Source organism: Solanum lycopersicum, chromosome 2 (genome assembly GCF_036512215.1).
Source record: "Solanum lycopersicum chromosome 2, SLM_r2.1".
Taxonomy (NCBI): Eukaryota; Viridiplantae; Streptophyta; class Magnoliopsida; order Solanales; family Solanaceae; genus Solanum; species Solanum lycopersicum.
Window position 1 is genome coordinate 63,420,812 of NC_090801.1, and position 16,366 is coordinate 63,437,177.

The following is a 16,366-nucleotide window of genomic DNA, read 5'->3' on the forward strand; positions in this document are numbered from 1 at the left end:
AAATCAACCGCTGACTACTATATTTATTTTACATTGTTAGTTTGTCATTTTGTATAATTTTCTTTATTATATATGGTGTATTTAGTATTTATGTTTGGTTCAAAAGTTTATATGTTTTCACATAATTAATCAAGAAAATATTTGTAATAATTTTTTTACAAACTTAGTATAATTTAGATAAGTGATTTCTTACCTAACTAAGAAATCATAATTAAATAAGTATTATTTAAGTAAAAAATATTCTAATAAAAAGATCCTTTTTTTTAAATAGTGTAATTAAACTAAAAAGGGATAATTGTATATAATAGCAAACGAATAACCTAAAACAAATGGAGTAGCTACTGGTTGATTTAACTGTGCCCCATAGCAAACGTTTGCCAAAGTTTGCCAGTCGCCTCTCTCCCAAAACTCTTGCTAGCCACTCTCCCATTATCGCTCACCACTCTCCCTCTGCTCGCCTCTTTCGCTTTATACAACATAAGTGTTTAAATTGTGTTTCTATTTTGTATAAAGCGAGAGAAAATTGTATATACATATGCAAAAAACATATATCTTCGTGCTATACACTTAATTATACAATTTACAATCATTTTAATTCGATTCAATTGTATATAAATGCAAATTTTATACAAAACGAATTATACAATTGCGAATTATACAATTGAAGTGAAATACAATTTTCTATCGCTTTATACAACAAAAGTGTATAAATTGTGTTTCTACTTTTGTATAAAGCGAGAGAAAAACATATATCTTCTTCTTATACACTTATAATTATGCAATATACAAACATTTTACTTCGATTCAACTGTATGCAAAACAAATTTTATACAGATATTGCAGCAAAATAGGCTAGCGAATTATACAATTGCGCATTATATTGCGAATTAATGAGTCTCTTGAACTACTTTTTTTATATATCTTCGTCGAAAAAGGATCCCTCTTCTTCTGAATTTCGCACTAATTACGAATTTGACTATCATCATTTTCTCTATTTTATTCACGATGTCCTAATTAGAAGTTAGGGCTAACAATCTTGATAGATAAGGATGAATGAATCATATAAATACAGTGACGGCTAGTCCAACTTGTAAAAATTATATGGATCTTAATACCAGATTAAGTGGCTATGTGTAGGATCCGAATTAATAAATAGAGTCTTTGTAAGAAAAATAAGTTTGATGCATATAACATTATGATCATGTTTACCCAAAATTAATATCTCTCATCCTGCTTTCTCTAAGTCTCGTTCCTCGTCTCTTTCTTCAGTCAATCCTAGTTCTTGGTGGAATTGTAATTGATCTTTACCTAATTAATATAGTGGATAAGCGAGTTTGAGTTATCGTTGGATTTGAGTTCATTACATGATCCAAGTATCGTATTGATCCCATACGTATGCAATTTAGAAAAGAGAAGAAAATTATATTTGTGTTTATTTTTCCTTTTTTTTTTTTATACAATGTGTATTATACATATTCAATATAGTTATTTTATTGAGAAACTTTTTGATTCATTTTTATACTTTAATGTAGCTTATCAAATTGTATTCTCATTCACATATTTAGATGTATCAATGTTCATCCGTATACTTGTGTCTTTCTTATTATACTTATTCTCAATAAGTTGGAAAAACACTCTTGTTTATTCCTGCGTATTTCATATGATAAATGTAAAAGTCTTTGACTCAAATCTATATTTTGATTAATAATTGTATCCAGAATCATATATCCATGTATCGATCCTTCAAAAATTGATTTGATTAGTAAATATATTACTATGTATTCATGTATCATTCCTTCAAATAGATACAAGGTATGTTTCACTAGTAACCTATACATTTATAATTATGATGTATTGCATAATATTTAAGAATTCTTTGTTTTTTGAGTATTTTTTGAGACGCTTTTAAATATGGAAGCGTGTGGGGTGTATGGCCGTAATTTTCGTAATCATCATTTTTTTTTAAAAAACACCATAATTTCAGAAATTACCATTTAAAAAAAAAATTCTGCATTAAAGAAAATCCGTATTATATTTAGGGGCGTTTGCTTGGTTCGATTTGGATCGATTATTGATTAAAATTAAAACCAAATCAATCTAGTCGGTTTTTAAAATTTCTAAAACCAAACCAACCAAACGACAGAAATAAGTTTGTTTATTGTCGGTTTGGTTGGTTCGGTTTAGTTTTTCTGGTTTATCCGATTTAAAAGTAATAGTAATTTTTTGAGGACTTACATCGATTGACAAAAACATCTAGCTCATGAATAATCCACAAAATAGCAATTGTCGGTTCAATTAGATAATACTAGAGTTATCATTACACGACCAAAGTGTTTCAATTATTAGAGAGTGTGACTATATATTTTATTTGAAGTAGGGTAGGTAAAACCAAAAAATGAATTTTAATGGACTTGCACTTAGTACTGTATTACTATAGTTGGGCTAGAGTGTTGGGTTTGAGAAATTATAAAGTTAATTAAAATTTAATAAAATATTTATATTTTATTTATGAATAATAGCTAAATAATTATAAAATTTATATCTCTAATTTATCGGTTTGGTTTGATTATTTTTGTGATTTTTTTTAGTGTAATCAAAATCAAACCAAATAATATATCAAACCTAACCAAATATTATTTTTTTATCGAATCGATACAAATTTCAATTTAATTTGATTTTTCAACCATAACTATGAACCGCCCAAATTATATTTACACTATACAACCAACAAAACACCATGAATACATTATAGAGAGGAGTAAATGTAGTATAAAACAATTTGCAAATTTAATATGGTTTTTTAATTAGGTATAAGGAATAAAATTGCACGACTGCAAAATATGAATGGAATAAATAGAGCTTAGTGATCAAACGCTTAACACTGAAATTGACATCAATTCGATTTATTATTACAAAAAAAAATTAAAAAAAATTGAGATGATCAATTTATGGCTGGGTTTTTGGAGAAGAAGCCAAATGCAGAGAGGTCTGAGATTTTAAGTAACACGAAATAAAAAATATTGAAATCATGACGACAAAATAACTTAAAGTCATAAATAAAATAAAAAAAACTTGCTTTAAATAGAACTATAAACACTATAAACAATAAATAATAAAACTTGTTGCAAGCATTTGTCTTTGATTGGAAATTACTGAATTATTTTCTGTTTTTTTCATAACAATTTCTGCAGCACATAAAGAAACACATACTACAATTGTTAGACAAATGGTCTGGAATACTAGTGAGGCCTTATCCATTTGCCACTTATTATTAGGCTTTTCTTATTTTGACAAACATTTATCAATCGATGACATGTTCCTTTTCTTCACAATGTGCTTATAAGTTAAGGGAAGTAGAGACAATAAAATGAGTTATATAATTCAAAAATAATAAAATAACTATATATACTACCTAACTAATAAAGACTCGTTCAAAATATTTGTATATCTCTTAAAACATTATAGCGAAATGTGTGAATATATTTCAATTTACATAGTCAAATGCGATGAGTTTCTCTTCGCAACCTACTGATCGATTGTTAGAATTTCGTAACAGACATAATAGGTTATGCATGGCCATCAAGATATTACTTGATAAAAAAAAAATATGTACAGTAATAAACTTTTATTTTTGATCTCTAATAAGACTGAGTTTTTTTAGGACGTATTGATCCAGTTATATATTTTTCTAGAATCAATTTTCTAAATGCTCATCGAAGTTTAGGGAATTATTTTGAAATATCATTTATTTTTCATTTAGAATCAAAATATCAACTAACTGTCACTATTTTCCTCCAATTCAAAAGCTCCATCCTCGGTTTTTTTTTTTTATAATAATAGACTTATTTTTGATCTCTGAGTTTTTTTCGGTCGTATTGATTTTTGTTTTCTCTTGGTACAATTTTGTGTATAGTTAAAAGTTTAGAGTATTATTTTCAAGAGCCGGACGAACCCACCCGCCTCTTTTTTTTTTTTTTTTTAGGCAATGTATTTATATTAGTAAATTAGATATATATGACAAATTAATCGACTGCTTTTTGATAATTTTTTCTCTGTTGTGGCTTCACCCGTGAATTTTAATTTGTTTGGTTTGACTCAGCTTAAATTTAAACATAAAAAAACTTTTTTGAAATAAAACTAAACATATTTTTAGAAAATGTAGAAATGAGTATTACAAGTCACAAGAATAGTTGTTTTGATTTAAAATTTCATCTTTGGAAATCCCTCTTTCTCCTATTTACAAGTATCACAAGTAGCCGTAAATATTCCATGGAAAACTTAGCCAACAAGTAGGGAAAAAAAGAACAAATTCTCAGATAAGACAACTTAACTTGAAAACATACATTAACAATGCGACCCTTTGGAGAAAGCAATATGCACCAAAACTTCTGGGCAAATAAATGTGTCACAATCAGCTAACACGGATGGGCATTCCTCAAGAGGAGTACTATTGAGGTAGCGCGAGTAGAGTTTACCCAAGCTGACGAGTCATTACAGCCCACCTCAAATTGGAAGACCATACATGTTACATCAGAGCTACAAGCATACCTCCCCATCTCCAGATCACACCATCACTCTTCTCCACAACATAACTTGAATCTTCCTCCTTGGTTTCCCATATTGCTAATGCAGATCAAAGAGCGGGAGGATTAAGCTTCTATAGTAGAAGATATCCATCAAATGGAGTAGCAAACAAGCAATGTACCACAATATTAATGCTTCACCAACTCGAGAAGGAGATGAGAGGGGACCCAAATACCAACAATGTTGATAATTTTAGCAGATGACGATTTGATCAATATATACACAAGTCAGAATGTGCCTTTCAATTTTCCGTATTCGCCCCATACCACTGCCTGTTTGCAGGTCCTCCTCGATATCGACCAGGATAACGGGGCTCCGAATGCCTTCTCATTGGCATCTTTACTCTTTCCCTGCTCTCTTCTTCTTGTCTCACTGACTGTTTTCTTGCGGAAAACCTTGGCCTAGAGGAGCTTGATTTCTTTTGCGAGTCTGATTCATATGATAAGGGCTGCAACCCTTGTAAATCATGCTCGGGACATATCCAGTTGGCCTTTTAGATTCATCCATTCTTCTAAATGTGATTGAAATCCTATGTGAGATAAGGATTAACAAGACGTTAGCATGTTACACAGCGGAACAGAAGATTTATCTATGACTAGAGACTTCTGAACATTCAGTTTGTACCTCTTAGTAGGCACAGCTGGCACACAGTGTTTAGCTACATCAGCTCCATTTCCATTCAAGACAAGTACAGATCTGCAATATAATGTCATTAATGATCAATCTTCCTAATTTCACAAGTTATGATAAGACGAATACGCTCACTTACCCAACTGGCAATGGTATTGCAATCGCACCAGCAAATTCACCAGGACCCACTATTTTCAAGTTGGATCCGAACACAATGTTGCACTCGCTAAGGAATGAAACAGTACAAAATGGGCGCACAAAATCATGATTGTCAATATGTGGTGGTATGCAATCGCCTTCTTCATAAATGTTGATAATACAACTGTCTGGAACACATGTTGAAGGCATCACATGCCACCTTATAAGCCTTCTAATCATGACCTTCAAAAGATCAGGCAATGGATCAACAGTTTCACTTTTGAGGATCCCTGGGGGATTGCCATTCTTATCCTGCCATAAAGAAAGTTTAGTCATTATGCCATCTGTGATTAACCCATATGCCACATCCCTATCATATAAGAAGGTTGTCAACTGCTGGGGATTGGGTTTTGGAGGGAGGGGGGGGGGGGTCTTCGTTACAGAATTGTCACCTAATAATAACACATAATTTAAGGCACTCAGTTCTGTGTGGAGAAGGAGGGATGAAAGATAAGATTGTAAAATGCTTACTGGTGCATAGTTGTAACAACAGCCAAATTGGATTGTCACACGTCCTTTGCCCCTCATCCACTTTGTTGGTGTAGTATAAGTCCTCTCTAAACAATCACCACAGGCAGGTAAGAAGCCATGAGATAACTAAAATTGACAGAAATAACTTTACAAACAAATTTAAAAGAGAAACTTAAGGAGGAAGCTCAAAGAAAAAAAATCACCGTTGTAACAAGCATAAAGGAAAAAACAATACCAGATCGAACTAATTCGTGATGTGAGTCACAAGGAAGACAAAATTGACACGAAACTAGGGTAAAATTACTGAATTAATATAGAAATTTATAAAAGAAAGGTTCCTGAACTGCTTCACGAATCTTCACAAAGAGAAGGTGCCTGTGTCATTCTTAACAGAAAACGACAAATTAGCCAAACAGAGAAAATGTGCACCTTGTAAAACTACTTGCTAATTTTTTCAAATGAAAACTTATAGTTATGCCTCAATCGTTATTTTTGCAACTTCTTCTTTCCTATACCATACCAACAAAAATCTATGATATCTTTATTAATGTTCAAACAGGTAACAGTTTCTAAGTTGAATCAAGTAAAAGGTGCCCCTCGCGCTGCCGTCGTCGTCGCTCAACTTCGGATTTGACAAATGATGTGATTGATCATATTTTTGGACAAAATTTATTTCATCAATCTCATCAATTAAATTCTTTTCCTAATTTCCTTTCTCTTATAAATTAATTCAGGATGTTAGTTAATTAGTTAATCAACAAAATTAATTTAATATAACGGGATTTTAATTCGCGTGTAACGGTAACATTCCGGAAAGTCGTTACTCTTTCCGAAAAGTCGTTACTCTTCCCAAACGACACAACGCTCTGGACAAAACGGGTCTTAACATATTTTTTCGAACAGACGCGTCCCTTGCTGAAAATGGCTATAAATAAGAGGATTTTCCAGTTTTCGAATACTGAAGATTTTTTCCTTCTCTCTGCATACATTTGCTCTCATAAACAAAATTGTCGATCGACTGAGTCTGTGTGGCTTGTTACTGTTCTTAAGTTCGCTGAAGTTATTGAAGTTTGAGGTAACGCTACTTCTTTAACAGGATTAATCTGTTTTATCTTCAGAGATATTAATATGTAACCTCGGGTACAGTGAGGGGATTAAATTTCTTAAGGAGACAACTTAGCTTCTGTGGACTCGGATTAAAAGTGTATTTTCTGTCTATATTTGTGTATTTTTTACTGACCTTGATACAGGTACAAACAACTTAAACCTAACTCAACCTCAAAAGCTAGATCACAAAGTGCAGATTGATCAAGAACATATAAAGAGAACAAATAAGTCTTGACCCGTCAATATGGGAAGCTAATACACCCCATACGCCCAGGATTGGAAATCTAGAGCATGGACAATATAAGATAGGGGACCCAACATTGGAAACAATGAATTTTGATGAGCTTGACTATTATACCATGTTAGAGAAATGGACCTTGAGCGTAATAAAACTTCAAAAGCTAAGCTCAAGACGTGAGGATTGCCCAAGACCATATAAAGAGACCAAGTAAACTTTGACCCACCAATGTGGGTCTCCAAGAGTTACCATAGTAGAAGCGGACTTTTTCCTTTTAGTTTAGACACGGTAAATAAGTTAAGTTTCCATATTACTCGATTTCTATGCAATTAATCTAGGTATGTGCAATAAACCTAGACATCTGGCATTAAAACTAGGCATTTTAACGAAGTTTCTTCAATTACAAAAAAAGGAAGAAGAAATTTCTCATGCCACAGTACCACCTTATATAGATATCAACATCAACAAACTAAAATAGAATAATCATTACTGAGACAAGATTCCCCATTTCAATATATTGAAGTCTAGGATGCCCAAACAGCTTTGGTTTAACATACATTACTGCAGCTCTCAATAACAGACAAAAAAGAGAAATCTAATGTTGAATCTGGATGATTAGATATCATCTCAAATAAGGAGTAATAGGTATGTTTTCCTGCATAAGATTCTTACTGTAAAAGATACTGGTAGGTAAAAAGAAGCACGCCAACCCCAATGCAATAAACTGATGCTCTCTCAAGCAAAGCCAAAATTCTTTTTCTTAGTTTTCTGATAGTTAAGCTAATAGACTAACTCCATTTCAATCGCCCTACTTGAAAGATTTCAGCATCTAAATAGCATAGAACCTAAAAGGAATTGGGTGACTATCTGCCAAAATAAAGATTCAGGCATGAACAACTATATTAACATCAAATGCTTTACTCCATTGCTAAATTGTTGAAAAATTGAATCAGAATCAACAATGGTACATCTCACATTCTACAAAACTAGCAGTTGTGTAATGTACCCACAATCAAGCAGAATTTTTGAGCTTGCCGTGTGATTTCTCCGTTAAAATCAGCCAGCCCTACCACCTCACAGGGAAACAAATATAAATTTGACAAATAACCTCACATCTATGCAACAAATACAGATTATTTTCCCTCTGTCAGTGACAGGACTGCATGCCATGATTTAGAGAGCTCAAGAGCAAATAAAGAGAACAATAAGAAAAAGAAAGAAAGAGGACACACTAGTTATTACCAATCATCAAACACCATTAATATTGTAATGCTAACACAAGTCTAACAACAACAAAATGGATTAAAAATGAGTGTTCTAATTCACAGAAATACCAGCTTAAATTTCAAACACACTTGAAGTTTAAACAGAAACAGCTACACAATATCAAGCAAGCAACTAAACCTGCTTTAAGCATGATTTGCAAAACCCAATATGACAATAAAATCCATTTGAGAAAAGGAAAAAGAATGGTTAAGGGCTATATCAAGAGTAAAACAAACCTTTCAGTTCCCCATTCTTCCCCATCTGGTCAAGCTTCTCCGCATATTTAACTATTCTAATTTGCTCAGCGGCGCTAAAGACACCCTTATGTAGCTCCAATCCATCAAGTATATTCACAATTTTCCCCCTCACCCTCTCCAAACATATGAAATCCTTTTTCCTCTTCACATTACAGAATCTAATGTACTCTCGTTTCTCCCTTGACAATTCTGTTTTTTGCTTACTCTCCGGATTAGTAATTTCCTCTTCAGCCACACCATTCACCTGACTTCTCAAGGCAATTGACTCACTCACTTCCTCAGCTTGAAGTTCATCCTCCTGAGCCATATCAGCCCATGACATCTTCACTTTCGGGGTAGTCACAGGTAAGGATGATTTGAATGCTTCACTTGTAGATGCCTCTCCAACAGATTGAGATTGTGAATCTGCGCCATCTATACAACCGTCAGATGAATTTCTGTCCACAGAAAGCTCCTCAAAGGGCTCCCCACCAGCCCCATCTTTCCAACTCCCCAATGAGTTTGTATCTGCATTATCATTCAAGTCACCATAATCGTTCCAACTTCCAAGCGAATTGTTGTCACAATTCTCTTGACTCCCATTGCATCCATCCGAATCACAACGTTCTGGAGTCAAAACACTCACATTCTTTGGTTGCTTCAAGCATTCTGCATTACCACTAACTTCTGCAATCATACCCACAAAGTCTCTGATCAGAAAACTAACAACCTTCATAACATTAAAGTATAACCGAAAAGCAGAAATCATAGTAGGGTTCTTCACGACTAAGTAACTGCCCAAAAACATCTTTATTACAAAATTTCAACAAATAATCAAACTTGAAGCAACACACGATAAATCTCATCCAATAAAAAGAGTAAAGCTGTGAACTTTATGCAAGTACAAATCAGTATACGAACTACACCGTTTTTCAATATCAAACATATGCATTAACACACATTAATATAAGGATAGAGAAGGATAAAGAGAAATTACTAGAATTGAGGGATCGGATGCGGTCGGAGAGGGTGTGGGTGCAGGAGCGGCAGAGGTCACGGGAGAGAAAGGGGAGCCAATTGGAGAGAAATTCAGAGGCGATTCTGAGTTCATCGGAGTTGTAATTGAGAAGGAAGGGATCGTCCTTCCGAGTTCTCTGGTGGTCGGACATGGCGGAGGAGTCAACTCGGTGAATTGAAGAATTGAATTGTGAAGTTGCTTTGAGAATAAGGCGTGGGGTGCAATTCTAATAAATTTAAAGGGGTGTTTTGTCAATTCAAATAGGTAGAGAAAATTAAGCGGTTGAAGTTTCCCAAGTATACCCTGATTTTAATTTTTGTAGGGGGAAAAAGCAGCCACCTTAAAAGAGAAATTCGAGAAACTGAAAGCAGAAAAATAACATGTGGGACCCATTCTGACCGATTTTCGAATTGCATTTCGATCCAGTATCATATTTTGAATTTTCAGTTTCTCGCCTAAGTTGAATAATGAGACTAAAAAATATCGCTAAAATTTGTTCTTTTGTTAAAAAATAAATATTTTCAATTTTTCCCAAACACATCTTAAAATGATTTTATTTTCCATAGTGAAAGTTCATGAAGGCTACCCCAACTAAAAAGATCTTTGTTTACTTTTAAAAAAAAAAAAACTATAAGAGAGATGGGAAGAAATTCTTATTCCATTTGTCTATTTTACTGTTATTCACTAAAAAAAAATATTCTTTTAATATTTGAGACTTGCAGTTTTGAAAAGAAATTATAATAAGTACTATTTTTATAGCAACAAATTTTTCTGATGATTATTAATTGTAACTTTCAAAAAAATTATTTTCTTTATACATATTTTACTGTTATTCAAAAAATATCATAATTAAAAAATATCTAAGAATTCATTTAAAACTCCATTATGATTGTCAAGCAATCTCGAAACTCAGATTGATAAAAAGAAGATAGTAAAACGATTTGTATAAAGCTGGAAATTAGTTAACATTTATGTGTTATTGAGCAAACATTCTCAATATTTACATAGATGCAAAATACAAATAACTTTTAGGAATTACATTTTACCATTAATGAATAATAACTATGAATTTTCTTTGTCATAAAAAAAATACAATTAATTGAGATAAATAAAAGGATAAGGTAATGATAACTATTGTGGCCTCACACTTTGTTAAATTCCCTGAAAGCAAATGAAAAATGAACACAACGATGCTCTCTACCTACCCGAAACACTTCACTCCTCTTCCAGTACAACTTTTCTCCAAATCTCAACATCGCCATGTAATTCGTTTTCCCATCAAATGCAACAGCAGCAGCAGCAGTGATAATGGCAACGAATCGCAACCAAACACGGTGGAGATTCGAATCAGAAGACGTCCGTCAAAACGACAAAGGCAGAAGGAAGAAGAAATGATAAATGCAGGGAAACAAGCTGTTAAACCTAAACCTCCACCAAAGGATTGGGAATCAATGAATCTAACTGAGAAGGCAATCGAATTGTACGTCGGAGAAAAAGGACTTTTGTTCTGGCTAAACAAATTTGCTTATGCTTCTATTTTTATTATAATTGGGGGTTGGATACTTTTTCGATTTGTTGGTCCTGCATTTGACCTTTACCAGTTGGATACTCCTACTCCTCTTGCTCCTGAATCTATGTTTAAAGGTACAGGAGACAAACCTTGACCCACTGGAAAACTCAAGTTTCAGAAGAAATTTTCGCTTTAATTACTCCAAATTTTTGTAACTTGAAAGTTATTAGTACTACTAGATTTAAGCAAATAAACATGTCAATTGGATACTATATATATTTGTGAAGTTCAACGATGATACTTGTATAAGTTATGCGAGAACATATGTATATATTTGTATAAGTAAAACATGAAGCAAATATCCCCTTAATACTATTTGTTGAACTTGAAATTGTCAACCTCTTTGAATACCCAATGACATAAGAAAATTTAAGATGGTCCATGATATATTCTCTTTCACAACTTAAATATTGCACTTTTTTACTTTGATGTTTTAATATTCCTTTTTGTATGGTGTAAAGTTGAAGCTATTTGTTGCTTTGACAAAGAGGGAGCAAGCATAGTTGGAATATGATTAAAAAAGAATAACCTTTTGTAAGGGGGAGGGTTTTATTGGTGACATAGTTTAGGAAGAGGAATAAGCATCAAGATTCTCGTTAATTACAGTTCCAAATACTTCCAAAAAGTTGAAGTAGAGAAATCAAGAATCAGATAAAGACAAAGCTCAGATATGCCGGTTTCATCTCTATCTACTGTATTTTGGTGATTGTCAAGATACTCAAATAGCATATATAAATAGGCCACAAGAGGAGTATAATTTAGTTCATTATCATAATCTAGTCTCTCATCATTCGGTCATAGAATGGAGAGGCTCATGATTTCATTCGAAACATTTCGGTGAAGAGAACTGAAATTGAATGGAGAAAGAACCACACAAGGATAAAAGATGGGTATGGAGGGGGCTGATCCTGGTGATCACGGCTCTTGTTCTTGCTGCAGTTTTAATCAGTTTCCGAAAATATTTTCATCCGTCTAATTCTTCAGAGGCAGATTCTCATCAAGTGGTTGAAAAATATGCAAATGCTCTTAGCATTGCTATGCAATTCTTCGACGTTCAGAAGTGTAAGAATAGCTATATTCACATTGGTCACTTAATTAAACTTAAGTTTAGGAGTACTTATCTTGATTTTTGAATCATTAACTGCAGCTGGAAAATTGGTGAATAATAAGATTGCTTGGAGAGGAGATTCGGCTATGGGAGATGGAAGTGAAGTTAATTTGGATTTAAGTAGAGGAATGTATGATGCTGGAGACCATGTGAAGTTTGGATTTCCAATGGCATTCACTGCTACAGTTTTATCATGGGCTATTTTGGAGTATGGAAACCACATGAACATGGTGAACGAGCTGGATAACGCCCATGAATCCCTCAAGTGGATCACTGATTTTCTTACAAATGCTCATCCTTCTGAGAATGTCCTGTATATTCAGGTAGATCAATTCCCTTTAACAATTTAAGAAGCATTTTTTCAGTTTCTTGAAAAACTTTTTTCCTACACTTTTTAGGACTTTTACTATGATATCTCCTATCTCCTCTTCCATGCTCCCATAGAACTGTAACGAGTGCGGAATAGTGTTCCTTCCATTAGCACTATAATAATGTAGAACTTCCGTGTTGTCTGACCTTGAGTAATTGATTTTCTGACTGCTGAGTATCTGTTTGCTTGTCAATCTATAGCCAATGCAAACAACATCCTTTTAGCAAGTTGCTGCACACAGCACATACATTAACAGAAAAAGATAATGTTGCTTAGTGAAGTGTCTTTATGTTTTTATCTGCAAGAAAGGTGGGAGACCCAAAGCTCGATCACACGTGCTGGGAGAGACCAGAGGCCATGACAGGAAAAAGGCCTCTTACACAAGTTAACACATCGTATCCAGGGACAGATGTTGCGGCTGAAAGTGCAGCAGCAATGGCGGCTGCATCCTTGGTGTTCAAGTCAATTGACTCCGCCTACTCAGGAACGCTGCTAGAGCATGCCAAACAGTTATTCAAGTTTGCTGATAGTTATAGAGGTTCATATAGTATCAGCATACCTGGAGTGCAAGATTTCTATAATTCTACTGGATTTGTGGATGAACTCTTGTGGGCAGCTGCTTGGCTTTATCATGCTACTGGAGACAAATCTTACCTAACGTATGTGTCTACAAATGGCAATACGTTTGCAAATTGGGGAAATCCATCTTGGTTTTCTTGGGAAAACAAGTTGGCTGGAGTTCAGGTATTCAACGCATACATGCCACGAAGTTATATGTATTCCATAATTCTAGCTTCTAGATGTTAGATATAGTATCTGTTTGTGCAATTAGCATGAAGTTGGACAAATGTGATACTTGGAAACACTATGAAGAACTTTCTTCTGCTTTTTGATGCATCCTTTGATTTGTTAGAACAGGTAAAGGCCCATAACTTGGTAAAGCATGTACCTCTTTTCTGATAAATCATGTTCATAAACAAAAATTGAGTATTGGCCTGTTTTTCGTATTATTTAGTTGAAAGATTTCTCCAGCTAACAACCATGCTGATTTTAACCTTTGACTCAGGTCCTATTATCAAGGGTCAATTTTTTTGGTTCAAATGAAGATATTTCAACTGAGGAAAGTCTTTCCCTCCAGTCGTATAGACAAACTGCTGAGACCTTTTTGTGTGGACTTCTACCTGAATCCCCAATGGCAACCTCCCAAAGAACAGCAGGTATTATGATGAAATTGTGACCCTGTCAGAAAATTTGGCCCAACAATACACCCCAAGCTGAGGAATGAAAAACATGAGCTGGTCTTTTAAAATACCTTCCAAATAAAAAAATATGTCAGCAAGTCATTGTATAATTATGATGTTTTCTTTTTTGAAAGAAAAGGTGCTGTAAAAAAACTATAATTTTGTGGCAGATGGCCTGGTATGGGTGAACCAGTGGAATCCATTCCAGTATTCTGTGGCCTCTTCATTTCTGGCAGTGGTTTACAGTGATTACATGCTTAGCTCCCAAACATCAAATTTATATTGCAGTGGGAAGTTGTATGAACCAACAGAATTGCGCAACTTTGCAGTTTCACAGGTATGTACTAATGTATGCACGGCCAATTGAACATGTCATTATCCTTTTAGTAGTTTCAGTCGAACGACACATGACTCCAGCATCTGATTTTCTGTATAGATGAAATGGTCCGTTAAACGGACCAAAGGGCTAAGAAGAACATCTTTTAAATAATCTCTTGAATAAACTTTTATCTTATGTATTTGCTTCTTTCTTGAATGATCTTAAGCAGTATTTTTGTTTTTTCAACTCTGAATACACTTCAAGGCCATCAAACTTCTATATCACAGCGAACCTCTTATTTTGTTTTCAGTTGGATTATATCTTGGGAAACAATTCTATGGAAATGAGCTACCTTGTTGGTTATGGAAGTAGATATCCTCAGCAAGTTCACCATAGAGGTGCTTCAATTCCAGTAAATGCTAATTCTAATTGCAGTGATGGCTTCAAATGGCTTCACACAAGACACTCTAATCCAAATGTTGCAGTTGGAGCTCTTGTTGGGGGACCATCCCTTAGTGATACATACATGGACTCTCGGAACAACATTTCGCAAAGTGAACCAACAACCTACAACAGTGCCCTCATTGTAGGACTCATCTCAGGCCTTATCACCTCTTCTTCACAAGTAGAGTCATTTGTGAAAAACTGAAAACTCAACCCCATCACTCATTTTTCCCTGTTTACTAAGCAGGCCTTGCCTTAACCTTTCATCAGAATTCAGACAGCCTGCCCTCACCAGGCTGGTGGCCTAAACTATACTCTATCTGGACAGGGTCAGTGGCTTTGGCTCGAATCATGTATATATTATATATAAAGAAATGTATCATGATAGATATGTTCCTAAGAGCGATTACTCTGTCAAAGTAAAGAAGTTGTCAAAATGTACATTTCTAACTTCCTTCAACCTAGCGGCTAGCAGTGACACCTTTGTATGCAATTGGAGGCATCTATATTTGTCCATGCATTGGGTGTTTCCTATGTAAATATTTGAAATAAGAAGAAAAGTCATCTCATCCAGATGCAGTTATACTATTTAATAGGTTCATGCCTTAAATTTCTTTCTTGTTTGTCTAACTGAGCTATGACCAATGGTATATATTATGATACATAAACAAGGATTTGCTAATTTATGCTCCCTGTTAATTTATTGAAACTTTTACAAATGTCAATGAAATGTAATACTCTTCTCTGTAGCTAATTACTTGTTCACTTTCGAATTGACACATCTATTAAAAAAAACAATAATTGACATAGTGAATTTGTCATATTACCCCTATTAATATAAAGTGGATGAATTTAAAACTTATAATTTTCAAAAAGTTCTACCTTTTCCAAATCAATTAATTGAGGACATAATAGTAAAAAGTATTTGTTCTTTCTTGATTGTCCAATAGACAAATAATTAAAAACGACTAAGAGAAATGTAAAAAAATAATTAAGAATATAGACGGTATAAATAAAATTACTTATCTTATTTTCTTGATTATAATTTTATTTATTATGGGTAATTGATCAACACATGCCTCTCAAATAACCCTAAGTACAACCAACTCTACGCTGACATTTGTTTTGTGAATTTTCTTTTTTGGAAATTTATTTTCGGAAGTTGGTATTTTTTTTTTGGAAATTTTGAACAAGATATAGTCTTATGAGTAATATTTTTATACACTTTACGTTATTTTGCTCATAAAACTAACATAGATGTGATTCTATAAGCAATTATTTTTGGTTCAAATTGTAATTTCTAATAAAAAATAAGGAAAATTGTATATAATAACAAACTAATAACCTAAAATAAATAGAGTAGTCAGAGTTTGATTTAATTGTGCTCCATAGCAAACGTTTGCAAAAAATTGTCAGGCGCCTCTCTCCCAAATATCTCGCTCGCCACTCTCCTCCAATCTCTCGCTCGCGTCCTCACTTTTTATACAAACAGAAGTGTATATAAATCGTTTCTAATTGTATAAAGCAGAGAAAACTGTATAAATATATATATTTTTGTTCCCCTCT

The 16,366-nt window shown here is 33.7% G+C and overlaps 3 protein-coding genes across 3 annotated transcripts; 2 read left to right on the forward strand and 1 right to left on the reverse strand.

Moving 5' to 3' along the window:
- Window positions 1-4,290: 4,290 nt before the first annotated feature.
- LOC101258324 (RNA demethylase ALKBH9B) lies at window positions 4,291-10,024 on the reverse strand. Its single transcript, XM_004232437.5, is given in 7 exon segments — window positions 4,291-5,061; window positions 5,064-5,113; window positions 5,209-5,280; window positions 5,354-5,664; window positions 5,884-5,969; window positions 8,731-9,417; window positions 9,728-10,024. Coding segments are annotated over 7 exon segments (1,614 nt in total). The 5' UTR covers window positions 9,900-10,024; the 3' UTR covers window positions 4,291-4,825.
- A 902-nt stretch (window positions 10,025-10,926) lies between these two features.
- Window positions 10,927-11,530, forward strand: LOC101258023 (uncharacterized). The gene has a single exon (XM_004232436.5). The coding sequence runs from the start codon at window positions 10,927-10,929 to the stop codon at window positions 11,410-11,412; it is 486 nt and encodes a 161-aa protein (XP_004232484.1). The 3' UTR covers window positions 11,413-11,530.
- Window positions 11,531-12,175: 645 nt separating this feature from the next.
- LOC101257723 (endoglucanase 2-like) lies at window positions 12,176-15,393 on the forward strand. The gene is made up of 6 exons (XM_004232435.5): window positions 12,176-12,380; window positions 12,466-12,749; window positions 13,106-13,540; window positions 13,863-14,013; window positions 14,208-14,374; window positions 14,667-15,393. The coding sequence occupies exons 1-6, from the start codon at window positions 12,176-12,178 to the stop codon at window positions 15,003-15,005; spliced, it is 1,581 nt and encodes a 526-aa protein (XP_004232483.1). The 3' UTR covers window positions 15,006-15,393.
- The last annotated feature ends 973 nt before the right edge of the window (window positions 15,394-16,366 follow it).

Coding starts and splice junctions, on each gene's coding strand:
- LOC101258023 (XM_004232436.5), top strand. CDS start 10,927: ATGAACACAACGATGCTCTCTACCTACCCGAAACACTTCACTCCTCTT.
- LOC101257723 (XM_004232435.5), top strand. CDS start 12,176: ATGGAGAAAGAACCACACAAGGATAAAAGATGGGTATGGAGGGGGCTG. Junction 13,541..13,862: donor ACAAGTTGGCTGGAGTTCAG/GTATTCAACGCA, acceptor CCTTTGACTCAG/GTCCTATTATCAAGGGTCAA. Junction 14,014..14,207: donor AACCTCCCAAAGAACAGCAG/GTATTATGATGA, acceptor ATTTTGTGGCAG/ATGGCCTGGTATGGGTGAAC.